Raw genomic sequence first — 25,216 nt, forward strand, 5'->3', positions numbered from 1 at the left:
GTGACCTAGATTAGTTAGATTGGTTATTTATTAGCATTAGCTCTGATAACAAGTCAGGTAAAGCAACATTCTACATCGTCTTTGTAGCGTCTATGTTGTTTCCACATTACGACTTCAACGCTCATGAACACACCGAAGTTAGAAGAACGACCTCCCAACTGTGGAGCTAAGACGTGAGGAAAAGTCGTGAGTGAGGGAAGCGAAGAGCCACGTTAGCATACGTTAGCATACGTTAGCATGCGTTAGCTAAGAGAGAGACTCATCAGGATGATGAACTCTGACTTCAGAGAATCGTTTGCATATTGACACTCAAGCATGTACAATATTTTATTATATATTTTACCTTACCATTGTGACAAATGTACATTTTACATATATTTATAATTTTTGATCTTTTAATTTGTATCCTTTATATTTGTTTTCTCTAATTCTTATTTTTCACATTAGCCTTTTAGCGCAGCCTCTGGGATTGCCACACTGTGACAAATAATAAAACCTTTGAATCTTTAAATATCTTTATTATCTGGAGTGTATTTAGATCAAAATGTTGCATTATAATATATGTAGTCAGTCTATGTCTAATTTTATATGTCAAACAGATTTTTAAATTACTAACCAACAGCATCCAGCTGTAAAATTGCATCTGTTCTCTGTGTTTCAACGCATCTTACAGTATTTTGATAAAGTCTCTTTGCTCTACTTGTCACGTGATGTGGAACCGAACTCCATTTCCCATCATTACCTGCTCTCGAACTCCAGCTGCTCTTCCGCCTCTCTCAGTTTGGCCTCCAGGGCGGCGATGGAGGATTTGAGTTTGGAGCGTCCCTGACCTTCGACCTCCTGCAGTTTGACCTTCAGCTCTCGGTTTTGTCTCTCCAGCTGCTGCCTGGATCCCTCCCGCATCTGAGAGGCGGATCTCTCCGCTGCCAGATCAGCACTCAGCTGATCCACCTGCAGAGCAGGAGTCCGGACGGGGCAAGACAAAAATTAAGAAAAAAGAGAAAGAAACAGTCAGTGAAGTAGCTAGTACCAGTTAGTCTCGTTATATGACAAATATGTGTCCAAAAAAAGATCATTTTTGAGTGTTTTTATATCAAAATCTAATTTCTCTTCCTGTTTTCATGAGCTTGATGATTCACTTTTCTAATTCTTATTTTGTTCTCCTCACTTTGACAGTTTTCAGGTTACTAATAATCATCTGTGTCGTCTCACCGTCCGACTAGTAAAATCCAGATGAAAGAAGATCAGAGTTGATAAAAATGTTGATATACTGATCTGAGTCGACTGCAGACACTACTCAGGGCAAAAAAACCCTTCATTCTCTGCATGTTTATGGGGTAAAAACATATATTATATACATATACAAACGTATATACAAATATTTTTAACCAGTTAATATTCTACTAATCAGATGCTAGAATCAAGCATCAATCATACAGAAAAAGCTCTTTGTGGTAAAAATGCAAATACTAGTAATTATATTATAGTATAACTAGTTATATTATCTATTATAAAGTAGTTATTGCATTAACAATATAGATGTTTAAATATAGCATACCTTTTTTTCATATAACTATCTAAAACCTATAATCTAGTCCCCTCTAAACCTCCCTTGTTCCCTCTGAGGCTTCTCTAGTCAAATCAGAGTCTCGTCTAGTCCACGTCGACCCTGCTCCGGTCCCCTCTGGACCCTGAACCCACCAGCTGCTGGCTCTTCCTCAGACGGTCGTTGAGGCTCTCGGCGTTGGCCTGCTCCTCCTCCAGCTCCTCCTCCAGCTGGCCGATCTTAGAGTCCAGACGACGCTTCTCATCAGACATCAGGGACCTGAACAGAAGACGAGAGTGAACACGAGAAGAAAATCTTACTGTCCTGTTTCACAGGATTATCAGAACATACATGTAAATTAAATAATGAATAACTTCAGAATCATCTGTGTGAGTAAGATTGAATTGTACTGTTAGTGTCGCAAAACTTTCATTCTGCACAAATTTACAATCTTAAGTCTGTAGCAACAACAAAACATTTAACATTTAACATAACTAACATCCTAACAAGGTGATAAAAATCCAAAATTCTTGAAACGTCAGATATCTCAACAACTACTGGCTGGATATCCGTACATTTTTATAAGAAATACTCAGGCAACATCCTCGGGCTAAAAGTTGCTCCTAACTGGCCGAGTTTGAAGAAACTCTTAAAAATAAGAGACGTGTCATTCATAACTTCACAAAACATTTCAGAGCTAAAAGTAGCTTCTCCTGAGTGACTGACACCTGCAGGTAATGTGCCCTCTCACATCACATCAGGATATTTTGGTAAAATAATCACAATAATGACTTTTATATTATATTTTGATGGCAGGATTAAGGATTTGGAAGGAATAACACCAGCAGTAATGGTTTACACAAGGATGGACTTATAACTGCGTCTGTCAGAATTATACATCACACCAATTCACACTTTTGTGTAAATAATCACCAACTGCAACAACGGATTTCATGGCCATCAATGGATCACCTGGTAAAATAGTCACTATAATTGAGGACTCCTAGTGTTAAGATAAGATAACACAGGGCTCTTTTTCTATTTTGTGCCTCCTCGTCTCCTCGTCTCCTCGTCTCCTCGTCTCCTCCGTCCTCCCGCCCTGTGACCCGGAAATCGATCTCAGCGCGCCGTGTTTCAGGACGTCTCAATTCCTAAAACGCATCTTGAGGAGAGAGGAGGCTTGCTGGAGCAGCTATAAGCGAAGATACACAGGTGGAATATACAAACCACTTGTAGTGCTTCACACAATAAAATATATAAAGGATATATGTGTGTGTGTGTATGTTCTTGTCATATTACGCCATGTTGTAATTTGAATTAATAGTAAATATATAAGTTGTCATGAACGCTGTCCTGCTCATCTGTCAGAGATCATAACATACAGCAGCAGGCTGTAACACAACAATGGACAGATGATGCAGCTCTGCAGCACGTTTATATTTAACTGACGTGACGCCTCTGAAGCGAGGACGTCTTGTTTTGTTAAATGTCTGTTTCCTCGACTCCTCCGGTCACATCTCAGGTGGGAGGGACTAAGACGTGAGGAGAGGAGGCGAGGATGTACAAACTGAGAGATGAGAAGAGGGGTTAGTGAATACGGCCCTGGTTCTCTAGTGCCACCTTCAGGACACATCCTCCCCTTTATTTACTGTAATCCTTGACATTAAAAACTAACAGTAAACATTAATAGTCCCCAGTAGAGTAAAAAGTCTCATCTGTGGCGACAAGTGAAGGTGATGTTTGATGAAATGCTTCATTTCTTCTCATCACTAACGTCTTCTTCTTCCACCCATTAACTGATCTCCTCTCTCTCTGATGACTGTGAATAGATGCTGACAGTGTTAACAGGACACCTACTTTCCAGAGGAGTTACTGGTCAGCTCTTCAGACAGCTCGTCTCTTTCCGTCTCCGCCTGCTTACGAGCTCTCTCAGCTGCTGCCAACATCTGGACAGACGGACGGAGGGAAAAGGTCAAAAACAACAAATGAAGATGATGTTAAAAAACAATCAAAGTTGCCACTGATGATTCAGCTGAAATCAAACTATATGTGAGCTGTTTTATAAGATTTATTAAATCATAGTTTGCAGCATATGAGGAATAATCTGATAACACTAAGAGCTTCAGAGGTTTTTAAAGGGAGATATTTCATGTTTTTTGAACAAAAATCACCCTGTTGGACTGTTTAAACCCCACGAGAAGCTCTAAAGATGTTGGTGACACGTGATGAGCAGACTGATGTGCTCACCTCCTGCAGCTGGACCACGTCGGCCTCCATGGTCTTGTTTTTGCGCTCAGACTCCCTGGCTGAGACGAGGACCTCCTTCTGGGCTGCACGCGAGTCCTCCAGGTCCCTCTGGAACTCCTTCACCTGGCCCTGCGAGGACAGCAGAGGGGGGTCATGTAGGTAACGCTGAGTAACTCTGATGTTTTAAGATGTTGAATATTGATTTTTAAAAGTAGTAGTCCACCTTTAACCCTCTGACTTTCAACACAGTCAGTAAATACATTCCAATAATTTTATGAAATTCTACAAACCATTTAAAACACTGAGAGAATGAAATAACAATATATAATAGTTAATAATATTTACATATCTATAAGCTCTCCTCTTGTGTTATTTGAAATATGGAAAATATCCAGTTTTTAAGTATTTTTTGGGCTTTTTTAGCTGTTATTACAGAGAGATGACAAGACATGAAGGAGAAAGAGACTCAACAAAGGTCTCAAAATGAACTTGGTGTTGGGACAAAATATAATATATAATATGAAACCCACTGGACTGTTTGTATTAGCAGCAAACAGTTAAATTTATGATTAATAACAGTGCTGCTTCTCTCTTCAGTTAAAGCAAATAAAAGCAACTATTTGATCATTTATGGCTCTAAATAACAACTTTGTGGCGGCCATGGTGGCCATTTTGCTTTCCTCCATAACCGAATTACATATTTTGCACCATATCACCTGATCCAAACATGATAACACAGAAAAGGTGACGTCTACCGCCATGTTTTGATGGTCAAGGATTACAATAATACCATATACAACATCATTAACTGTTCTGTTCTGTCTAACAGGAGAACTGTGAGGCCATGATGCATGTATCAGGCTTCATTTGACAAGTGACGTCTTCTAGTTTCAATACATTCACCGTGTTATCATGACATCAGGCAAAAGTAATACTAATAAAAATAAGTATATAACATAATTGAATAAATACCTGGATCTTGCGGAGCTGCTTGACCGCCTCGTCGCGCCCCCTGTTGGTGGCCTCCAGCTGGTCCTCCATGTCCTTCAGCTCCCCCTCCAGCTTCTTCTTCCCAGCTGACGCCTGACCTCGCTGCTTCTTCTCCTCCTCCAGCTCCGCCTCCAGCTCACGCACCTGACAGAGAGAGAATGATTTTAACTTGTGCAGATAAACTATGAAAACTAATAAACTAATTAAAGGAGGATGAGAGCAACAACATCAAAGCTCCTGTAGCATAAGGAGATGTTAAAGATATAAGGACCGGCAGCAGTAGGTTGTACTCCACCTGTTTGAGAAGCTGCTTCCTCTTCTCCTCGCCCATCTCGTCTCGGGCCTGCAGCTCCCTGTCATGCTGGGCTTTCAGAGCCTGACTGTTGACCTCCAGACGCAGCTTGGCGTCCTCAGCGACCTGCAGCTCGTCCTCCAGCTCCTCCATCTGGGTCCTCATCTCCTCCACGATGCCCTCCAGGCCTCGCTTCGCCTTCTCCAGGTCGTGGACCTGACGAAGGACGGAAAGATGATCAGACATGTCAAACTCTCTAATCAACGTCACCTCAGGAAGCGATTTCTTACGCTCTTTCCCACGTCGTCCTTGGAGCTGATGAGGTCCTCCATGTCAGCCTTCAGGGCCTTCATGGTCTTCTCCGCCTCCTCCAGAGCATCCTGGTTCTCCTCCAGCGCTCTGGCCAGAGCTAACACCCGCGTCTCCTTCTCCCTCGCCTCCGCCTCCGCTCGATCCCGCTCCTCTGCAAACTTAGAGGACACGGCGCGTTCCTCCGCCAGCATCTGAAGAAAACGATGATGAAGGAGATCACAGGACGTTAGAAATTAAATGAACAGGAAGTTATTCACACTGAGATGTTTTGTGGAGCTTTTTAAACGTCTCTCATAGAATATAAATATATCAGTTCACACTGTTTCCCATCAACACATGACCCCCCCCCTATATTTTGTGTTGTGGCAGGAAGGTCTGGGCAGGATTTAGACAAACTCTCTTCAGCCTCAGAATTAACAAAATATTGATGTTTTCAACCAACAAAGTGTGCTTCACCTGCAAAATGTCACTTAAAAAAAAAAACACAGAAAGGACATTTTTGAAACCCAAAGCAGCTGCGTGATCTCTAACTCACTGGCTGTTTATTTAACGGCTCAACGATCAGTGTTTGAACAAAGCATTGTGGGTCGTTTTTGACAGCTGCTATTTCCAGAGCAAACATCTGTCCGTGAGCCGATACCTTTTCATCACAACTATCTGGATCGGTCCCAGTCTCGACCCTGTGGACTACTTTCAGTTTTTTATTTCATGCTGTAAATCCTCATGATGTCTTTTGTCTTTAGAACAAACATTATCTGTATGCAGTGTGTCATAAAATATGGCAGCAGTGTCGGTTCATTTTCAATCAATTACTGTAATGACAGTGAGGGTCAGACCCCAGTAGAGTCGCCCTTACGGTGGGTCTCCAGTGCAGCGTGAACAGTGGATTTATTTATTTATTTATTATCATTGGATGCCAGTGTGACAGACTTTTCAAAATGATTTGGGTGTCTAAAATTAATTAAATCATGTCACACAACTCAACAAAACCTACAAAAAGTAGAAAATTGTTGTCTAAAATTAGTTTTTAAAAGTTTCTTCCTCCCCTGTCGTGCTTCTACAGATGATGTTTCATTCATCTATGTCTAATAACTGTCTGAGGACAGTGTCAGCCTTAATGGAGATAAGATTGTGTACTCTAAATATCTATAGTCGGTATAATCTGGTCTTTACGCCTGTCTGTGGAGTCAAACACACATTGAAATCCTCCAGAAACCCCTCTGGAGCCGGCTGACCTGATCAAACTTCTTCTGCTTCTTCTCCAGGTTGGACACAAGCTGCCGCTGGCTGTCCAGGTCCATGAGGACGTCCTCCAGCTCCTGCTGCATGCGGCTCCGGCTCTTGTCCAGCTTGTCGTAAGCCGAGGCCTTCTCCTCGTACTCGCTGTTGGTCGCCTCCAGCTCACGCTGCAGACGCTTCTTTCCCTCCTCCAACAGCTCCACCGTCCCCGACATCTCGTCCAGCTTCTTCTTGGAGTCGGACAGCTGACAGAAGGTGAAACAGTGAGAGGTTAGATTGATAGATTAGTGACAGAATGACACCGTTTACTCTTCTCTAACAACACTGATTTGTCTCTGAGCTTCTCTCACTCTTAACGGTTCAGATTTCCTACTTTGCCTGAAGTTACTGACCTGCATGTTGAGGCTGGAGACCTGCCTCTCCACGGCCCGTTTGGCCTCGGTCTCCTCCTCCAGCTGCTCCATCAAGTTGTTCCTGTCCTCCTCCATCTGACGGAGACGTCCGGACACGTTCAGCTTCTGACGGGTCTCCTCTGACAGCAGCTCCTGGAGGACAAGAAGGAGAGATTGTGAGGAAAAGATGCATCGGTTGAGCTCTAGTAACGATATTTCATTGCGGTCTGAAATCTGGAAGTTTTACACCCAACTGGCGTCCATGTGGAAGAACAGAATATAGTTGTCTCTCACCTGTGCATCGTGGAGCTGTGAGGACAGACTGGAGACGTCTTTACTCAGCTTGATGTTCTTTCCCTCCGCCTCGTTCAGCAGACCTGTCATACTGTCCAGCTCCAGCTGGTGGGGAACAAGAGGAAGGAGAAGAGATTGAAAGAAAGAGACATTTTTCATCATTTTCTGACATTGTATGGATCAAACGACTAATCAGTTAATTGGGAAAATAATTAACAGATTAATTGTCAATGAAAATGCTTCGATATTATTACTCACGGTCATCTTGGAGACTCGCTCCCCCAGCTCGATCCTCTGCCGCTCGCTCTCGTTGAAGCGTGAGTGCAGGTCGTTCAGCTGACCCTCCACCTTCTTCTTCTTGTGCTCCACGTCCTGCTTGGCGCTGGCGAGGGATCGCAGGTCGGCGCTCAGGTCGGCCGTCTCCTTCTCCAGAGCCTGCTTGGCTTTCTCCAGGCTGGCTCTCACCTGGACGGACAGATGAGTGAGTGAGAGAGTCATTTGCATGAAAAACAGTGCGCTGTAACCATAACATATGGCCACTAGGGGGCTCAGAATGAGTTAATTTAACGTGTGCCCACAGCGTAAATCAATACATTTTGGGGTAATGTAATGTGTGTGTGTGTGTGTGTGTGTGTGTGTGTGTGTGTGTGTGTGTGTGTGTGTGTGTGTGTGTGTGTGTACCCTCTTGGCCTGCTCCAGATGCTCGTTGAGCTCCTCCGCAGCCTGACTGTGTTTCTGTCTCAGGTCCTGGATTTGGGCCTCGTGGCTCCGCCCCTCGTCCTCCATGGCTTTCTTCAGCATGGCCACTTCCTGTTCACGCTTCGCCCTGCCGACCGCAAAACACGCCACACATCAACACAAGAACACATACGACAATAACGCAGCCTAGAAATCTGATTACGGCAGCTTGCAAAATTCCGCTTGTATGCAGACGACACTGTTATTTACTTTGCTACTAAATTATTTGAAATTGGTTCTAAGTGCAGAAAAATTAAAGTAATGTTGTTTATAAATTACAATAAAACCTTCCACCTGTCTCAGCTGTTTCTACTGCAGAGATTGAGCCACTATTTGTAGATAAATATATTTTTTCTTTATCTTTTTTAAAGCTCTATATTAAGCAGCTGGTGAGAAAACTGGAGAAAAATGGATTGAGGCTTGAAACTTTTCTTTTTTTTTTCTTTTTTAAAATATTTTCTGGGGCATTTTTATGCCTTTATTGGATAACGACAGTTGAGACATGAGACATGTAACAAAGGTTGGACGTTGTGTTTACATGTGTCTTAACCAGCAGACAAACCTTTTATTTAATCAAATTGGCTGCACTGTTATTTTTCTATTATTCTGTTTTTATTACATTTAATTCATATTTTTATCTTCTATGACTTATGTCTTCATGTCACCTTGTGTTTCTTTTATATCTAATGTCTTTTTATTTTCGCCTTTTTATGGCTTATGTAAATCATAATGAATTGCCTTGTTGTTGAAAGGTGCTATATGAATAAACCTTCATAGCACAACATGTTACCATAAATGTCTTTCTTCTGGTGCTTTTCCTGAGGTTTCTCCTCCTTTTTAAACCTGTTAATAGATTTCTGGAGAGTTTTTCTGCATCAGGGTCTAAGATTTTAAAGCCCTTTAAGGCAAATTTGTGATAAAAAATAAATAAAATTGGGCTATATGAATGAATAATTTACACACTTGAGAACATTCATTCACAACCTGTCTTCAGTCTGTAAGGTGCAAACACTAACAAACATTATTGATCTTCAGACTGTGGATCAGTCAGTTGACATACATGATATGTGAGATACGTCAGTTTGAACAGACCGTAGCTCCTGCTGGGCAGCGGTGGTATCCAGGCTGTCCTCCAGCTCGGTGCGTAGAGCGTTCAGCTCCTCGCCGAGGTCCCGTCGCGCCGCCTCGACCTTCCCTCTGGCTGTTTTCTCTGCCTCCATGTCCTCCTGCAGCTCTGAAAGCAGGAGCTCCAGCTCCCGAACACGCTTCACCGCCGCCCCGCGCTGACTGCTCTCCTCCTCCAAGCTGCAGACACAAGAAGAAAGTTTCACCTCTGAATAAGGTCTTTTAAGGTTAACATTTCATATGTTGACCCACAAAAAAAGTATAATCACTATTTTAAAATCCTTAAAATGGCATCTACTCCTTCTCCCTCATTACAAAATTCTGAATCTATGAATATGAAAGTGAAATCAGGAAGAAGGAGTAGATCTAACCAGGTAAAACTTTCTACTTTCAGCTGATGAATGTCAAAACACTGGAAGGGGACTTTAAGTTAAAGGCTCCTCGGTAGCAACCACTACTTGCTTCTGTTGACTGAAAATGACGTTGACAGGATGGATATGTCACTGGTTTGGGCAAAATAGAACAAAACATCCCAACAAGAAATTCAAAACAAGTGAAAATGAAATGACGATTCAGTCTGATTAGCAGGTTACACGCCTTCAGCGCCAATCAGGACAAATTATCAGCTTTGTAAACATGATAACTGATGACCAGATTTCCTTGAAATTTGCTGTGAATATTCAGGGTCCCCAGAACCTGAAACCTCAGTATGTCGTTTAAACACCGGATTGTCTTGTGGGATTTTATGGACATCCTCTTCGTCCCTCTTACCGGGCCACTGTGGCCTGGAGCTCCTCTTCCTTGGCGGCCAGCTGGGCTCGGAGCTCGGCTAGTTGGGCCTGCAGGTCAGCCTGCTGCTCCTGGAGGTCGGCCAGCTCCGCCTCCACCTTCCTCTTGGCCTTCTCCATGTCCTGACGACCCTTCTCCTCCTTCTTCAGACGCACTGGACACATAGTGAGGAAAAAGACACTCAACATAGTGCATACATCTCTATAAAACGTTCTTTTTTGGTTAAAACATATCATTAGGGTCATTATTTAATATTCTAAACTCAAGGACTAATGAAGTTCCACAGTTTTGAGCAGATACAAGCAGACAGGATTGTGCTTATGCTGACTGACCCTCCAGGTCGGAGATCATGGACTCGTGCTTGGTCTTGAGTTTGGTCAGGTTCTTGGACTTCTCCTCCTCCTCGGCCAGGTTGGAGTTCATATCAGCCAGCCTCTCCTCTAGAAGCTTTCGCTCCTGCAAACATGAGAGCATGTGAGTACAGCAAGCGCCGCGTGTGAAACATTTAAAAACACACAAAACTGCTCCTTTTATACCTTCTGCAGTTTGTTATTCTGGTCCTCCATGAGCAGAATGTCCTCCTCCAGTTTCTTCACCTTTCCCTCCACAGCCACTCGCTCCAGTGTCAGCTTCTGCCGAGCGTCTTCTTCCTCCGCCAGGTGGCCTTCCAAAAGCTGCAGGAAAATACACGTGAGGTAACGTATAGCTCATAAATAAAGGAAAGCACATTTTAAAAAGCCCAGAAAAGTCAGAAGATACTGGAGCAAAACTTACACGTGGATCAGGTACAAGAGAAGCGTGTAACAAAACGCAAAAAGGAGTAAAACAGAATTACAAAACTGTTCTATTATTATTATAAGAACTTTCCAAGTGTATCTGTGTTCACTATAGTCAAATATAATATTTCTTGAAAGCAGATACCGACATTGATATTTGAGATTTAAAAAAAATCACATAACACATAATATAAACAAACATCTTTGAGTTTTGACCCAAATATATACTGAGATGCACATTTTACAATTAGCCAACATACCATCATTATCAATATATCTACAATAAGTCAATATAGGCAAATATGTCTGCTGAGCTCGAGTATTCATAAATTAAGATGCTGTTAAAAAAATATTATGATTAAAATTTTTCTAATCTTGATAAAAGGATATTTTTCTAATCTTTAATTATGTCACTTAAGAATTCATATTTTTTTTACACATCTGGTGAGATGCAAAAATGGAGTACAATAAAATAAACTGAGCTGAAATGATAATTGACTAATCAGTTCTAATCTAATCTAAAACTAATCAGCAACAATTCTGAAAACTAATTAATCGTTAAAGTCATTTATCCAGAGTCCATAACCTCGATGAGACTGAACTCCTAGATGCTAATCTTAGCATGCTAACAAGCTGATGTTCAGCAGGTGTAATGCATAAATGTTAGTTTAGCATGTTAGCATGCTAACATTTGCTAATTAGCACGTAGTACAGCTTTGTGTCAGTAGTTTTGCAGGTATTTGGTCATAAACCAAAGTATGGAAGAAATTCAAGTTCTTCTTCTAAAATTCCTCTGAGGATCATGAACGTCTGTACAAAATGTTACAGAAATCCATCCAATAACTGTTGAGATATTTCACCTCAAAAATATCAACCTGCTGGTGGCGCTAGAGGAAAAGTCAGCAGGAAATCATAATCATAATTTTACAGCACATCATCCAAAATGTCAAACATTTGATGATTGCAGCTTCTCAAATGTGAAGATTTGCAGCATTTATCATGTTTTTATCATTTTAAATTAAATATATATTTGGATTTCAGAATGTTTGTTGGACAAAACAAATAGATTAATCAATAATTAGTTAGTTGCAGTCCTGAAAATAAGACAATATAAGACAAAGTACTCTGGTAGTGCTGCGTTTTTATGACTAAAATAATAATAATACTGTGTCCACCTGTAGCTGCTGCTCCATGTCCTTCCTCTCCTGCTGCAGTGAGTTGCTGCGCTCCTCCTCCTCCTCCAGCCGGGCCTCCATCTCGTGCAGCACCTCCTCCAGCTCCTGCTTCTTGGCCTCCAGTCTCACCCTCATCTCCTCGGCCTCGGCGCACAGGTCAGTCTCCGCCTGAAGCTTCGACTCCAGCTGGGCTCGCTCCTCCATCAGCTACACAAACAGACACTTGAATCATGTCTAGAAATGTAGTTTTTAAAAATAGAAAACATTGTAAAAACCTGTATTTGTGTCACCTGAGTGTGTTTCTGGGTGATGTCCTTCAGTTCAGCCTCAGTCTTGGCCGCCACCTCTTTCGCCACCTTTAGTTCCTCCTCCTTCTGACCCATTTCCTCTTCCTGTCTGGTTACCTGCAGCAGAGGCTTCACCTGAAAGACAGACACGCACACACACATCCAGGACTTAGTTTAGATTTCTTTTCCTTCTAGATATAAAGTGCATGATTTCACGTCATTTACAGGAGACGCCACAAACAAGAAAAAGTCACGCTGGATGATAAATGAAGAGATTACTTTGTCATTTCTCTAGTAGACATTTATCCTGATAATGGTACCAGAGAAAAGGGCCACGTTTTTACCCGAATCAAAAGAGTTTATCTCTGTACGGTGGCCAGTTTAGGACATCTCACACTCAGATTCAGGCTCAGCTGTGGTGATATCAGCCTGTCAAAATGCTAGTGTTCTGTTAGCATTCAGTACTAAAGCACAGCTAACGCTAAAATGTGAAATGAGAAACAGTGAAAGTGAAATTTTTAATCCTGTGTTCCTGTGTTAATTGTTCAATTATCTCTTGTTAATGCCAAATATATGTTTAAAAAAAAATGTCTGTCTTGTATGTCTTTTTACTTCCTGTAAAACAGTTTCCAATGTTTGATGAGTCATCTTGAACTCAGAGGCGTAAACACAAATTGATCCAATCAAATGTGACTGTGACGAAAGTATTTTGCTAACCCGACATGTATGTAACATTTTGTATCTTAGCATGTTAACGTGCTCATTTTTAAGTAATATCTAACATACTATGCTGATATTTACTAGACTAATATATTGTAAACAGTCAGTGTGTGTGTGTGTGTGTGTGTGTGTGTGTGTGTGTGTGTGTGTGTGTAACCTTAGTGAAGAGCCTCCACCACTGCCAGTTTCTGAGTTTGAGGTAACAGGCGCAGTTCCTCTGGATGACCTTCATGGCGGTCAGCTGCTGCTGACGTTTACTGAACGCCCTGAAAACAAACACACGAAGAAGAAATCAGACGAAAGCTTCAGTTAGAGGCACCAGGACACTAATATCAGTCTAAGTATTTCTCTTACTTGCGGGCCAGGAAGCCTCTTGCTTGTGCCTGGAAGGAGATGATGATGACAGTCAGTTTGAGGTCTCGCTCCTCCTCCAGCTGAGCCAGAACTCCCGTCCTGAAGAACATCTTACTCTGACCGATACGATACAGGTTAGGATCCAGATCCAGGTGCTTTACCTGAAAGGAGAGGAGAGCAGGAAACAACCGATGAGTCAAACTCAATGGGCACAAATATTTTTTTTCCATGTGTTCAGCTCCATCCAGCTCACCATCAGACAACACGCCTGCTTCCCGTCCATGAAGCCTTTAGGGATGGCGTTAGCAGCCAGGACCTCATACCTACAAACAGGAAAACAACAGACAGTTTGACACTTTACTGTGATATTAAATGATCACACAGTACTCCTTAAAACAAGCCAAAACAAGGGACTACTCTTTTTATTCCTATTATTTATCAAGCCAGTGAACACATCATCAGTTACAGTTGAAGACAACAGGTGTCATTATGTGCTGTCATCAAAAAAATTGAAATGGTTTTAAAACAGTATCCTGACTAAACTTTTACATAAACCAGTCTGCCATGATCCATCAACATATTTTCCTCTGATCTCAACTATAGTTAAAATAATTCATAATTTATTAGTCAGGATTTGAAACCACTGTTGAACATCAGCTTGTTAGCATGCTAAGATTAGCATCTAGATGTTCAGTCTCATCAAGGTTATGGACTCTGGATAAATGACTTTAACAATTAATCAATTTTTAGAATTGTTGCTGAATAGTTTTCAACCACTGTTGTCCTCCCGGGTCAAAACTGACCCAAGGACAACAGGAGGGTTAAGATGCATTAAACAGGTGCGATTTTCCAAAACAATCTAAGTAAGAACACTAAATTTAAAAGCAATCACACAGGAGTACTATTTCCCAGATCCTTTAGAATTGAATTAAAGGTCCAGCGTGTAGGATTTAGTGCCATCTAGTGGTGAGGTTGCAGATTCAGATTCAAAAAGATTCAGAATTGATAAGTGAATTTGATAAAGTGCTATTGAACCCCATCCTGAGCACTGCAGACTCACCTCTGCCTGAACTCCTGGAACACGATGCGGTTGGGGAATCCCTGCCTGCAGATCCGGATGCCCTCCAGCACTCCGTTGCACCTGAGCTGCTCCAGAACCAGGTTGGAGTCCATCTTACCAGCCTGCAGCACAGCAGCCAACCAACAATCACTGAACGTACAGTCAGTCAGTCATAATCTCCTCTCCACAGACTGTAGCGTAACCCTTTCATGCATGGTGGTCACTACAGTGGACAGCTATTCAAAAGCCGTTTTCTTATATATGCATGGGGTTTTAATGGTATAGTTGCATATCAGCCAACACAGTGGACTCTAGTGCATCATCACATACACTGCCATCCATTGGCCAGCCTTTATAAGTGCAACACAAAGTTCTCAAAACCAAGATGGCCGCCGGCTGGCCGGAAATGCTCAGCAGCTCAGGAACATCTTGCCAATCCTTCTATAGTAATAGACCCTTGCAGTTAAATAAAATTTTGTAACATCAAGTAACAACTAAGGAGTAATACAAATGTTAAAATTTCCAAGTATTGATTGTATGTCAGGAGAAAATGACGATTAATCATCTGTCCACTAAGTTGGACATCATCAACTACAATTATACTATTACTGCGACTTTGTTGTTCTTGAAAATACTTCATCTGCAGTAACTTTTTTGGCTGTAAATCAATTGATTTATGTTATTAGAATGTAACTTGCAGTTTTGAGGGGGATAAGGATGCTGAGGGAGCTGAGGATACTGAGGGAATGTCTGGCACCTCAAAAGAATGTCTGGATTAGAAAAGAAGGATCTTCTGCATTTCAAGTCATCTGTAGCTCCTGTGCTAATAAATGCAGTAAGACAAAGGGGAGAGGCTGAGGAGTCAGGAACAAGGTTCAGTGTTTTTGCATTGCATTGAACTGTATTAGAATATGTTAAAATATGTTAAAACAATAGTTTAACAACTTTGAAAATATATATTATTTTATAGTTTTCAAATAATGTATAATAATCCTTCAGTTGAAAACTCAAATGCATGCTGTCCACCCGAGTGGACATGTGAAAAACTCCTTGAAAAATGCAGGTTTAAAAAAAATCAATTTTTTTTTTCATGCCTAAAGAGGAATAAAAGTCCTGACTGAGGTTATCATAATTCATGCACAAAAAAATACACAACACATCACGTCTGATTCATTTCAAAGCTCCACAGATGACCTACCCTCTTCTCGTGGTTGGGGATGATGCAGCGGACAAAGTTTGGCTGCGTGTTGTGCAGCGTGGTCATCAGCTTGCCCAGAGACTCCTTGTACAGCTGGCCCACCGTGCGGAACATGCCCTTCTTGGATTTGGTGGAGGTGTGCACTGAACTCTCTGACATCTTGGTCATGGTGTCCAGACCCACCACTCGATCCACTGACACGGGAAAGATACACACTGCGTTTTATTACCATGACCACTTAAAAGATTTACGGTGAAACTTCCAGCTGAAACGAGGTAAACGAGGACATGTTTCCCTCTCATGGAGGACTGACCGTCTTTCCACAGATCCTGGATGAAGTTGCTGGATGAGTTGTTGAGCAGAGCCGTCACGTTGTCATTCAGAGGGTCCATGTTCTTTGTCAACCAGTCGGCTGCGTTATAGTCGACCTGGAAACGTTGAAACACATTTTAGTAAACAGAGGACTTAAATTTGGTGTAAAGTTACCATGATAATAACATTGTTTTTAAAAATCAAATGCTTGGACTTGAAGTTATTGGACTAGAAAATCATCGTTTTGGTCAAAATAAGATTGTAATAATATAGATTTTTATTTTGTTTTGCTCAGTATGTCAGTAGTATATGATGCATTGTTTGGCTTAGTGTGATAGTGTTGTGTTGTTTTTTATCTATTTATGTTGTTTGGCTCTTTTAACTACATATCGATGGCGGAAGAGCAAAACCTCCCATCTGAAAAATGCACTTTTTTGAGAAAACTAAAAAAAAACTTGTTGTTTTCTTGCAGAATACTATTTGTTAAGGACACCAAATACATAATACACTGTTTTTGGACTATATTACTATATTATGTGTTAACAATACCGCAATAACCATACAAACATACCGTAAACAATACCACATAATAAAGTAATATAGTCCAAAAACAGTGTATTATGTATTTGGTATCTTTGACAAATAGCATTCTGCAAGAAAACAACAAGTTTTCTCAAAAAAGTGCATTTTGCAGATGGGAGGTTTTGCTCTTCGGCCATCGATATAAAAAGTAAACATATTAATGGTCAACAAATCCCATTAAAACACCAAAACCAATAAACGAAACAATATCAGAGTCTCTCTCAGTACTTTCTGACTTGACCGTTTGTTCCTTCTGAGGACGTAAATCTTTAGATAAAACTCACAAATATGTAGTTTCATTTTTAAAAATGCTCAGTAATTTCCTAAAACAGCCGCACATTGTAGTTTTTAGCAAACAAACAGGAGGAAATAGAGCGTTTGTTGGGGACTATTTTCAGCGGCGGATGAATCCACATTTGATTCTCTAGAGAGTGTTTCTGGCAACAGGACAGCGTGTGTGTTCACCATCCATACCCTTTAAACAATAATCAAATTGTTTGTGTTGTTTACACAAATATACAGTTAGACTGATTATTGTTCCCTCCTGAAGCCCTCGGTGATTCTCACCTTGCCGGCGTAGTGCAGAACACTGAACATCAGCTTGTCTTTGAGCTGTTTGGGTTTAGAGAATTTAACGTGACCCGTGTGGGTGTTCAGCAGCTTGTCCACAAAGGTCAAATCGGTGGCTTTGGGGAACCAGCACTCCTCGTCCAGCAGGGCCAGGATGCCTGGAGGGTTGTTCTGCAGGACACCAAAGGACAGAAAGGTTTGATCTGAGGTCATATCAGTGCATTTGTTTGGATGTTGGGACAGGAACTAGCTGAGATGCAGGTCCAGAACAACGCTTTTTCATATTTTATATCTAAAGGGGACATATTCTGCACATTTCCAGGTCTAGATTTATATTCTACTGGAATATCTTTGCATTATTTCCAGTTAAAACTCCTTATTTATGTCATACTGCTCCTTTATGCAGCCTCTGTCTGAAACAGGCTGGTACAAGTGAAACACTGACCGGCCTCTCGATGAGCTCGATGCAGGGCTGCAGATCCAGGCCGAAGTCGATGAAGTTCCACTCGATGCCCTCCCTCTTGTACTCCTCCTGCTCCAGGATGAACATGGTGTGGTTGAAGAGCTGCTGCAGACGCTCGTTGGTGTAGTTGATGCAGAGCTGCTCGAACGAGTTGTCCTGAGGAAGGAGAAACGATGATCGCGTGTTATTTAAAACGTGCTTCGAAACACCGTTTGAATGCTTATACTGGTCATAACTGGGTCTGGTTATGTGTAGAGAGTCATACAGGATCCTCAGCTGTGGAGGCTGATGAATCTTTACAGCTTGACTTAATTATCTCATTATCTCATAATATAGTTCAGAGCAGAAAATTTACTCCCGCACCCTGTCAGATATTATGGTTAAATTACTAAATAGCGACATTTTGGTTAAGTAACCTTCATTAGGCATAAATGACAACACGCCTGCACATGAATATATACATATATATTAGGGATGTGCGGAGAGCCCAGTATTTGTATTTGTATCTGTATTTGTTGAGGCAGCAAAATTATTTGTATTTGTATTCGAATAAAAGTGGAAAGAGGCTTAAAAATCCAATCATCAGCAGGTAATAACCACTATTATGAACACACACACACACACACATGTGATCCTGAGAGAAACATAGTTTGTTGCTGTTAGTTTGATTAAATAAACATAAACATGAATAAACATGAGGATCCTGAAGATAATTAAGATAATTAATAGATCTTAGAAAATAAACATGAGCACGTTATTTTTGTTTTCCCAAGAAAGTTAATTTAGTCATGATTTAGCAACCACAGCTGCTCTACTTACTGCCTGTTACTGTATGTTTCAGAGATTTACTGTAAAGATCAAAAGGAGCTTAATACATAAGATAACAACATACAACAAAACAGTATTTAAATGAGTGTTTTCAGAGATCCGTCACCTCAAAAATCTCAAAGCCAGCGATGTCCAGGATGCCCAGAAAGGAGGACGACTGCCTCTTGCTCTTGTCCAGCGTCTTGTTGACTCTGGCCAGGATCCAGCGAAACAGACGCTCGTACATGGCCTTAGCCAGAGCCTCGATCGCAAAGTCAGCCTGAAGAGGAGGAGGACGGAGGAAGGGGAGAGATGGAGAGAGAGAAAGGAGAAAAGCTTCTTTCTCATTTTGTTTTTGGATGGTTTCAAAGGTCTGTGCTGCAACAGAAGGTCTCTACATCATACTGAAACAGGTTTAGAGAAAGTAAATAACTGGTTTAGATAGTGAGGTTTGTTTTACCTGCTGCTTGGTCTGCGCCTTCTGCACCACCTCCCGGCCCACTTTGATCCGGGGGGTGAGGATGGCCCGGGTGTAGTCGGTCACATTGATACCCTGCAGGTGACACACCTTCTGGGCGGCTGGGGTCGATGGGTAAGACGAGAAGAGGTCAAAGAAGTTTAGAGATTAATTTCTGTGGTGAAAGAAGTACTCAGATCCTTTACTTAAGTAAAAGTAACAATACCACGATGTAGAAATACTCCATTACAAGTAAAAAATCCTGCTTTTAAAATCCTACTTAAGTAAAATAATATTGAAACGTAATAAAGTTACTAGTCACTAAGGCTGTGAAATAAATGTAATGGAGTAAAAAGTACAATATTTCCCTCTAAATTGTAGTGGTGTAGAAGTATAAAGTAGCATAAACTACCTCAAAGTACTTGAGTAAATGTACTTAGTTACTCCCCACTACTGGTTAATTTACCATACTAGTGTAATATTTTAAACGGTTACCGGTGTTGTCAGGCATGGTCGCCTGCTCGCTGTTCCTCTCCTTCTCAAACTTGATGTTGCCCAGCTGGAGGACAGTGGACACCACCTTCATCATGCCTGCAGCGAGGAAGAGGAAAGCAAGAGAGAAAGACAACAAGATGGTGAGTAAATCTCCAGCATGTTTACAGATGTCCTGAAAGAGATTTTACCTTAACTTAAGTCCCATTTGGACTGTATTTATGTCTCTTGGGGAGGTGATTTTAATCCAGTCTACTGCAATTAGCTAGCTACAATTAAATTAAATCCTGTCCAGAGCGACGTATTTTAAAGTGGATCTCTGTTTTATTTTGTTTTTCAGCAGGTAGAGCTGCTTGTACTTCAATGATAAAAATCTTTTTATTAATCTGATAGAAGAAAACATGCAAACAACAACATATAGGCCTATTTGGGAACCAATACGACAGAAAAAAATAAAACCATCAGCAGAGCGAGACCTCGTAAAGTTCATCAAATGAGCTGCTGTAATGTCACCTACAGGTAGGTACTGCTGTTCTCTTTTCAGACACGTTTTTAGTCGATATTTGTCTACATTTTGGTAAATTGGCGCCATTACAAGTAAGTTGAATTTAGCTATTAGCGGTTCCTGTTTATATTGTAGCCGCGGATGTACAGACAACTATGTGGATTGATGAAAACTTAAAAAATGTGATGATTCTCAGGCAAGTTTTGAAAACCATTTATACAACAACTAACTAGAGGTTACATAGAGATGAGTTGCTACTAAATGTTTACACCGAGGCTACCAACTGAAGCTAACGGATTGAACCAACTGACAAAGCTAATGTTAGCATGCTAATATTTGAGCCGTTTAGATTGAAGAGTAATAGAGGTGATAAGTTATAGAATATGGTCGACATATCTGACCTGACTTATTATATTACACATAAAAAACACAATATACCTCAAATTACAAAACTTTATACAAACAATCTAAATGAGCAAATAATGTTAGTTAGCTTAGCATAATGAGATATTTCCCTATGAACACAGATAGAAATAAAACAAAGTCAGACATACATTCTACAAAGGTTTGGCAGATTTATTTTTATTTTTGGCATCTAAAACTGTCATTTCTGGAAGTTATGTTAAAGCATGTGATGCTACAAAGACACAGATATCGCCTAGCATGATTTACACATTTAAAGGAACTTAAGAAGGACTTTACACATTAACTTAGTGATCAGCAACATCTCAACTACATTAAAGTTAAAGTTTGTATATAACCAGTTCAATTTTAGTAGGATGTGCTGGGCTGCATAGCTCTGCATTACAGGTTTCCTTTTAAATGGTTGTCTATGTGTCAGAGGACAAAGAAATTCTTCATCTGTCTAGACAGCAAGTTCTTGACAGGATTTGGACAACATGAACAACTGTAAAGAAGGTTAGAATATGGTTTGGTCGACAGACAAATATGAAACACTCTGAGCAGTGTGATACCTAATCTCTCATCATCGGTGAAGCCCATGATCTTCATGGCCTCCAGAGTCTCATCAAACATCTCGTCATCCTCCTGACCCGGGATCTCCACGTGTCCCGCTATCAGGAAACGATAGCTGCTGAAGTCCTCCAGCAGCAGCTCCTCTAAAAACACACACACATGCAAACGTGAAAGTTTTGGTGATATTTAATGAAACATGGACAATTTGTTAGCTGTCAAACCCAGAGCAGAGAACATTTACAGCACTGTGCAAAAGTTTTAGGCAGTTTAGTTTATATCGTGTAGATGTTTAGATTTATATCCATAACGTAACACCATCAGGGAGGCGTCTGATGGTCCCAAATGTAATCTGCAGCATTACAATGAGCCCAAACATCCAGCCAGAGTCATAAAGAACTATCTTCAACAACAAGAGGAACAAGACAACAGATGGTTTGGCCCCCACAGAGTCCTGATCTCAACATCATGGAGTCAGTCTGGGATTAACGTGAAGAGACAGAAGCAGCTGAGACGCTGAAATCCACAGAAGAAGAAGAACTGTGGCAACTTCTCCAAGACGCAGGAACAACCGAGCTGCCGAGTACCTCTTTCTGCTGTTTACTCAACTTTGTATCAAGTTAAAAAAGCATTCTCACTTTACTTTTAGTGCCTAAAACTTTTGCACAGTGCTGTCTATCAGTTTCTTCTCTGTGTGTCCAGTACAAAGGTCAATGATGTATTTAGCCTAGCTTAGCATGAAGACTGGAAGTAGATGGAAACTGCCATCAAAAAAACCTTCCAAGAACTCTAAAGTTCACACCATGTATTTTTTCTTTATTTAGAAGATTTAGAAATGTAAAATGTTTGTCTTTTTTCACTTTTCATGGAGCTAGCACAGCAGTTTCCCCCTGCTTCCAGTTTTTGTGCTAAGCTAGGCTAACCACCTCATGGATATCCACCTTCTCACCTGACTCTAAGTAAGACGGCAAACAAGAGGATTTCCCAGGAAATCTCATATTGTTCCTTCAAGGATATAAAAAATCTAAACGTAAGAGAAGAGTTTATGTTTGTTTTTTTGCTCGTATTGTCTCTGCTCACCCCTCATCTTGTCTTTGGCTCCTGCCACCATGTAATAGAAGATGTGAAAAGCTCGCTCAGTGTTGGCCTGACGAATACAGCGAGACTTCTCCAGCAGGTCTGATCCGGTCAGGAGAGGGTTAAGCAAATAACCATGTCTGTCACATCTTTTTTGACACCAAAGAAATATATAAATATCTCTGGTTCTGCTCCATCAATTTTGATCCAATTTTTAAAAAAACTGTCCATCCTGCATCCAAAAAAGTTATAGTAGTGCGATGCTAAATTGGTGGAATACTCCTTTAATTCACATGGGCGAGTGGGTCGTCCATTAATCACAGAGTTGATGATTCAGTCTGGTGTCCTTGACCAAGATACTAAATCCCATTTGCTCACCTTGCACAGTAGCAAATAGGCAAATATTAAAGCGCTTTGGATAATAGAACGATATAAATGCAGTCCATTATATTTCCATTAATTTATATAATACTTTTTTTTTCAATTCTCAGGTTACAACCACCTTATCTATTTAAATTGATTCACTAAAAATGTGTGAACAGCTTTGTCCTTCATTCCCAGGGCTCATTTTCATTCACTGTTTCCAAAGTCTGCACTGTAACTGAGTAAAAGAGTTTTTTTAATGTACGCTGCTCCCTCCGCCTGCAAACTGGCTGCTGATGTTTTGTGTTGTGTGTTAGTGTGTCATTAAGTCATTGTCTGATAGTATTAGATTGGTTGTTTTAGACAACTCAGCTTGTTTCTCACATATGATTCTTATTATCACTTTTAGTCACAATTCTATCATTTCATTTTTGCTAAATTCTGATCTTTTAATTCCAAGATTTTTTGTATTACGTTGTCCATAATGTATTTTTTTACTTATTGTTATTATTATTATATTTATTTATCATTATTTGTTGTGTAATTATTGTTGGTTGAATAAAGGATAAATAAATTCTATATTTTTAAAATGATAATTGGTTGTCTAATTCATGTTTACTAGTAGTTTTAAAGGATAAGGCTGGTAATTTTCTGTATTTTTCCTGTTGTCAATATCTCTCACGTATTGAGCCCAAACTGCAACCTCTGGGGCTGAAAAATGAAGCCAACATTGACCACTCGAGGCTCTAAAAGCAAGTCAGTCCCCATAGACCTCCATGTTAAAATACCCAACTTTACAGCAGAAATAAACACTTTTACAGCCTGGTACAAAAAACTGTTTTGGTTTCTGTAGCTAATTCCCTCGTTCATGACAACTGTACATAGGGTGAATTTTTATATAAATTACCCGTGTAAATTTTATTGAGGCTTAAAGTTACACATAATTAAGGGCGTGGCTGCTGAGTGACAGGTGGGTGCCATCGGAGGCAAGTCGTTACCACGGTGACAACATCGGTTAGGTTATGTAACCATCGCGTAACACCAGATTCACAGAGTATAGCATTGCTGTTGCAATTTCGGTGTGTTTTCAGGTCATGAAAGTTAATTGTAACATTTTTGTCGCCTAAAAAAGTCTTCAGTGTTTGGTTGCACTAAAAGACCCTCTAAGGAGTCTAAAACCGTCCAGGGTTTTTTTTCTGGTAAGTACATTTTGTTTTAATTGCTTTAAGCCTGTTTTTCACTAGCGAAAATTAGCATTAGCATTATCACAGTTAACCACAGACTGTAAACGCACCGTGCTAACCAAGCTAGCAGCTAGCAGCTAGTGTTAGGGTCAGCTCCCCCTTCTCATCCAAGTATGGTCACTACTGGTTCCAAAAATCCAAGATGGCGACGGTCAAAATGTAAACTCAAGGCTTCAAAACCGGAGTCCACAAACCAATGGGTGACATCACGGTGGTTACTTCCATGATCGCTGTTGTTAGTCTTTGGAGCCGTTTCTAAACCAATTAATGTGACCAAATTCCTCGTGATGAAGGAACAGTTTTTGGACAACAACAGCTGAGGTCTATCAGGCAGGAAAGATACAGAAAATCCCATGCGTCAACATGAAAACTTTAATTCTTTCTTAAAAAAGGATACAGGTGTCGATGGTGGCCCCGACAATATAGCCGGTCACATCAAAGTTGAGCTTGATGAACTTTCCCTGTGGACAGAGATGACGACAGCGGCTTCAGGACTCGATCGGTTACTGAGATAATTAAAAGACCAAATGGTTGCGGTGGATTAAAAACTCACAAATCGCGAGGAGTTGTCGTTCTTGATGGTTTTGGCGTTACCGAAGGCCTCCAGGATGGGATTGGCCTGCAGCAGCTGCTTCTCCAGCTCCCCCTGCAGCCCGAAACAAGGTCACACATCTAAACAACTACCATAACGTCTTCCTGTTATCACCTTTTATTCATTTATGTATGTACTGGCTTTGCTAATTTTATAATGATATCATGGATTAATGTTTGTAATGTAATGTAAATAATTTTAATGTGCACAAACATGTCTGTATGAGGTTTTATACTCACATAAGCCAGAGATCCTGCCTGCTGCTGCTGCTTTGGCAGAAAGAAACACAAACTGGTTAGAAAACCAGTGAAAATCAAATATAACATTTACTCAAAACTGGACACCCACACGACAGCTTGAAACGCAGCAGAGCAGCAGAGTCAAGCGTCAATTAAACACCATAAAACAAACACACCACAGACAGTTCATCCCCGGATCATATGAAGCTGAGCAAAGAGCGGCTGATATGGAGGATTTTTGGGAAAGACGTGACCACTAATGAACCAGTCTCACTGAAGTCTACTGATGTTTTTTTTAATTCTTCATACAGTTTGATGAGTGAAAATGAAGCTCCAGCAGCAGCAGCAGAAACACAAACAACAATAATCTGTTTCCTCACCTTGGTCGCAGCGGCAGCAACTGAATCCTGTCATGTACATTAAAACATGTCAAATATAACTGCCTTCAGATTAAATTGCAGTTTTGTTTCATATCACAGCTTTGGTAAGTCATATCTTAAGTTTACTGAATTGTGGAACAGCTTCATCATAAAATGTGTAAAATATTAATAAATGGACTAAATTCATTATAGAGCCAAAAGTGATGTAAAGTGCATTGAAACTGACCTTGAAACACACATTATATATTTGCTAAAAATGCACATATTTGTTTTCTTCTTGTTTGTTTTTTCATTTAATTCTACACATCGATGACCGAAGAGCAAAACCTCCCATCTGAAAAATGCACTTTTTTGAGAAAACTAAAAAAAACTTGTTGTTTACTTGCAGAATGCTATTTGTTAAGGATACCCAATACATAATACACTGTTTTTGGACTATATTACTATATTATGTGTTAACAATACCATAATAATCATACAAACATACCGTAAACAATACCGCATAATAAAGTAATATAGTATATATATAATATATTAAAAAAAATATTTTTTTAAACAAGTTTTCTCAAAAAAGTGCATTTTGCAGATGGGAGGTTTTGCTATTCGGCCATCGATATATATTTCAGA

The 25,216-nt window shown here is 40.5% G+C and overlaps 1 protein-coding gene across 3 annotated transcripts in view; it reads right to left on the reverse strand.

Moving 5' to 3' along the window:
- LOC121884439 (myosin-11-like) overlaps positions 1-25,216 on the reverse strand; it is a 39,603-nt gene that overhangs the window by 4,475 nt on the left and 9,912 nt on the right. For 2 of the 3 annotated variants that reach the window (XM_042393245.1, XM_042393244.1), the window contains exons 6-40: positions 24,590-24,616; positions 24,210-24,236; positions 23,932-24,024; positions 23,776-23,839; positions 21,775-21,873; positions 20,697-20,840; positions 19,221-19,316; positions 18,729-18,847; positions 18,396-18,548; positions 17,444-17,617; positions 16,996-17,169; positions 15,848-15,962; positions 15,535-15,728; positions 14,337-14,458; positions 13,530-13,599; positions 13,277-13,437; positions 13,080-13,188; positions 12,206-12,337; positions 11,916-12,122; positions 10,501-10,638; positions 10,297-10,420; positions 9,947-10,118; positions 9,143-9,355; positions 7,994-8,138; positions 7,571-7,777; positions 7,313-7,417; positions 7,019-7,171; positions 6,623-6,871; positions 5,366-5,578; positions 5,079-5,291; positions 4,766-4,927; positions 3,794-3,922; positions 3,404-3,492; positions 1,702-1,825; positions 743-951 (exon numbers count right to left, since the gene is read on the reverse strand). In XM_042393245.1, coding sequence (XP_042249179.1) covers positions 743-951; positions 1,702-1,825; positions 3,404-3,492; positions 3,794-3,922; positions 4,766-4,927; positions 5,079-5,291; positions 5,366-5,578; positions 6,623-6,871; positions 7,019-7,171; positions 7,313-7,417; positions 7,571-7,777; positions 7,994-8,138; positions 9,143-9,355; positions 9,947-10,118; positions 10,297-10,420; positions 10,501-10,638; positions 11,916-12,122; positions 12,206-12,337; positions 13,080-13,188; positions 13,277-13,437; positions 13,530-13,599; positions 14,337-14,458; positions 15,535-15,728; positions 15,848-15,962; positions 16,996-17,169; positions 17,444-17,617; positions 18,396-18,548; positions 18,729-18,847; positions 19,221-19,316; positions 20,697-20,840; positions 21,775-21,873; positions 23,776-23,839; positions 23,932-24,024; positions 24,210-24,236; positions 24,590-24,616 — 4,925 coding nt within the window. The remainder of the gene's footprint in view (positions 1-742; positions 952-1,701; positions 1,826-3,403; positions 3,493-3,793; positions 3,923-4,765; positions 4,928-5,078; positions 5,292-5,365; positions 5,579-6,622; positions 6,872-7,018; positions 7,172-7,312; positions 7,418-7,570; positions 7,778-7,993; positions 8,139-9,142; positions 9,356-9,946; positions 10,119-10,296; positions 10,421-10,500; positions 10,639-11,915; positions 12,123-12,205; positions 12,338-13,079; positions 13,189-13,276; positions 13,438-13,529; positions 13,600-14,336; positions 14,459-15,534; positions 15,729-15,847; positions 15,963-16,995; positions 17,170-17,443; positions 17,618-18,395; positions 18,549-18,728; positions 18,848-19,220; positions 19,317-20,696; positions 20,841-21,774; positions 21,874-23,775; positions 23,840-23,931; positions 24,025-24,209; positions 24,237-24,589; positions 24,617-25,216) is intronic. The other variant, XM_042393243.1, reaches the window with a different exon arrangement.

The sequence above is a fragment of the Thunnus maccoyii genome, chromosome 18 (assembly GCF_910596095.1).
Source record: "Thunnus maccoyii chromosome 18, fThuMac1.1, whole genome shotgun sequence".
NCBI lineage: Eukaryota > Metazoa > Chordata > Actinopteri > Scombriformes > Scombridae > Thunnus > Thunnus maccoyii.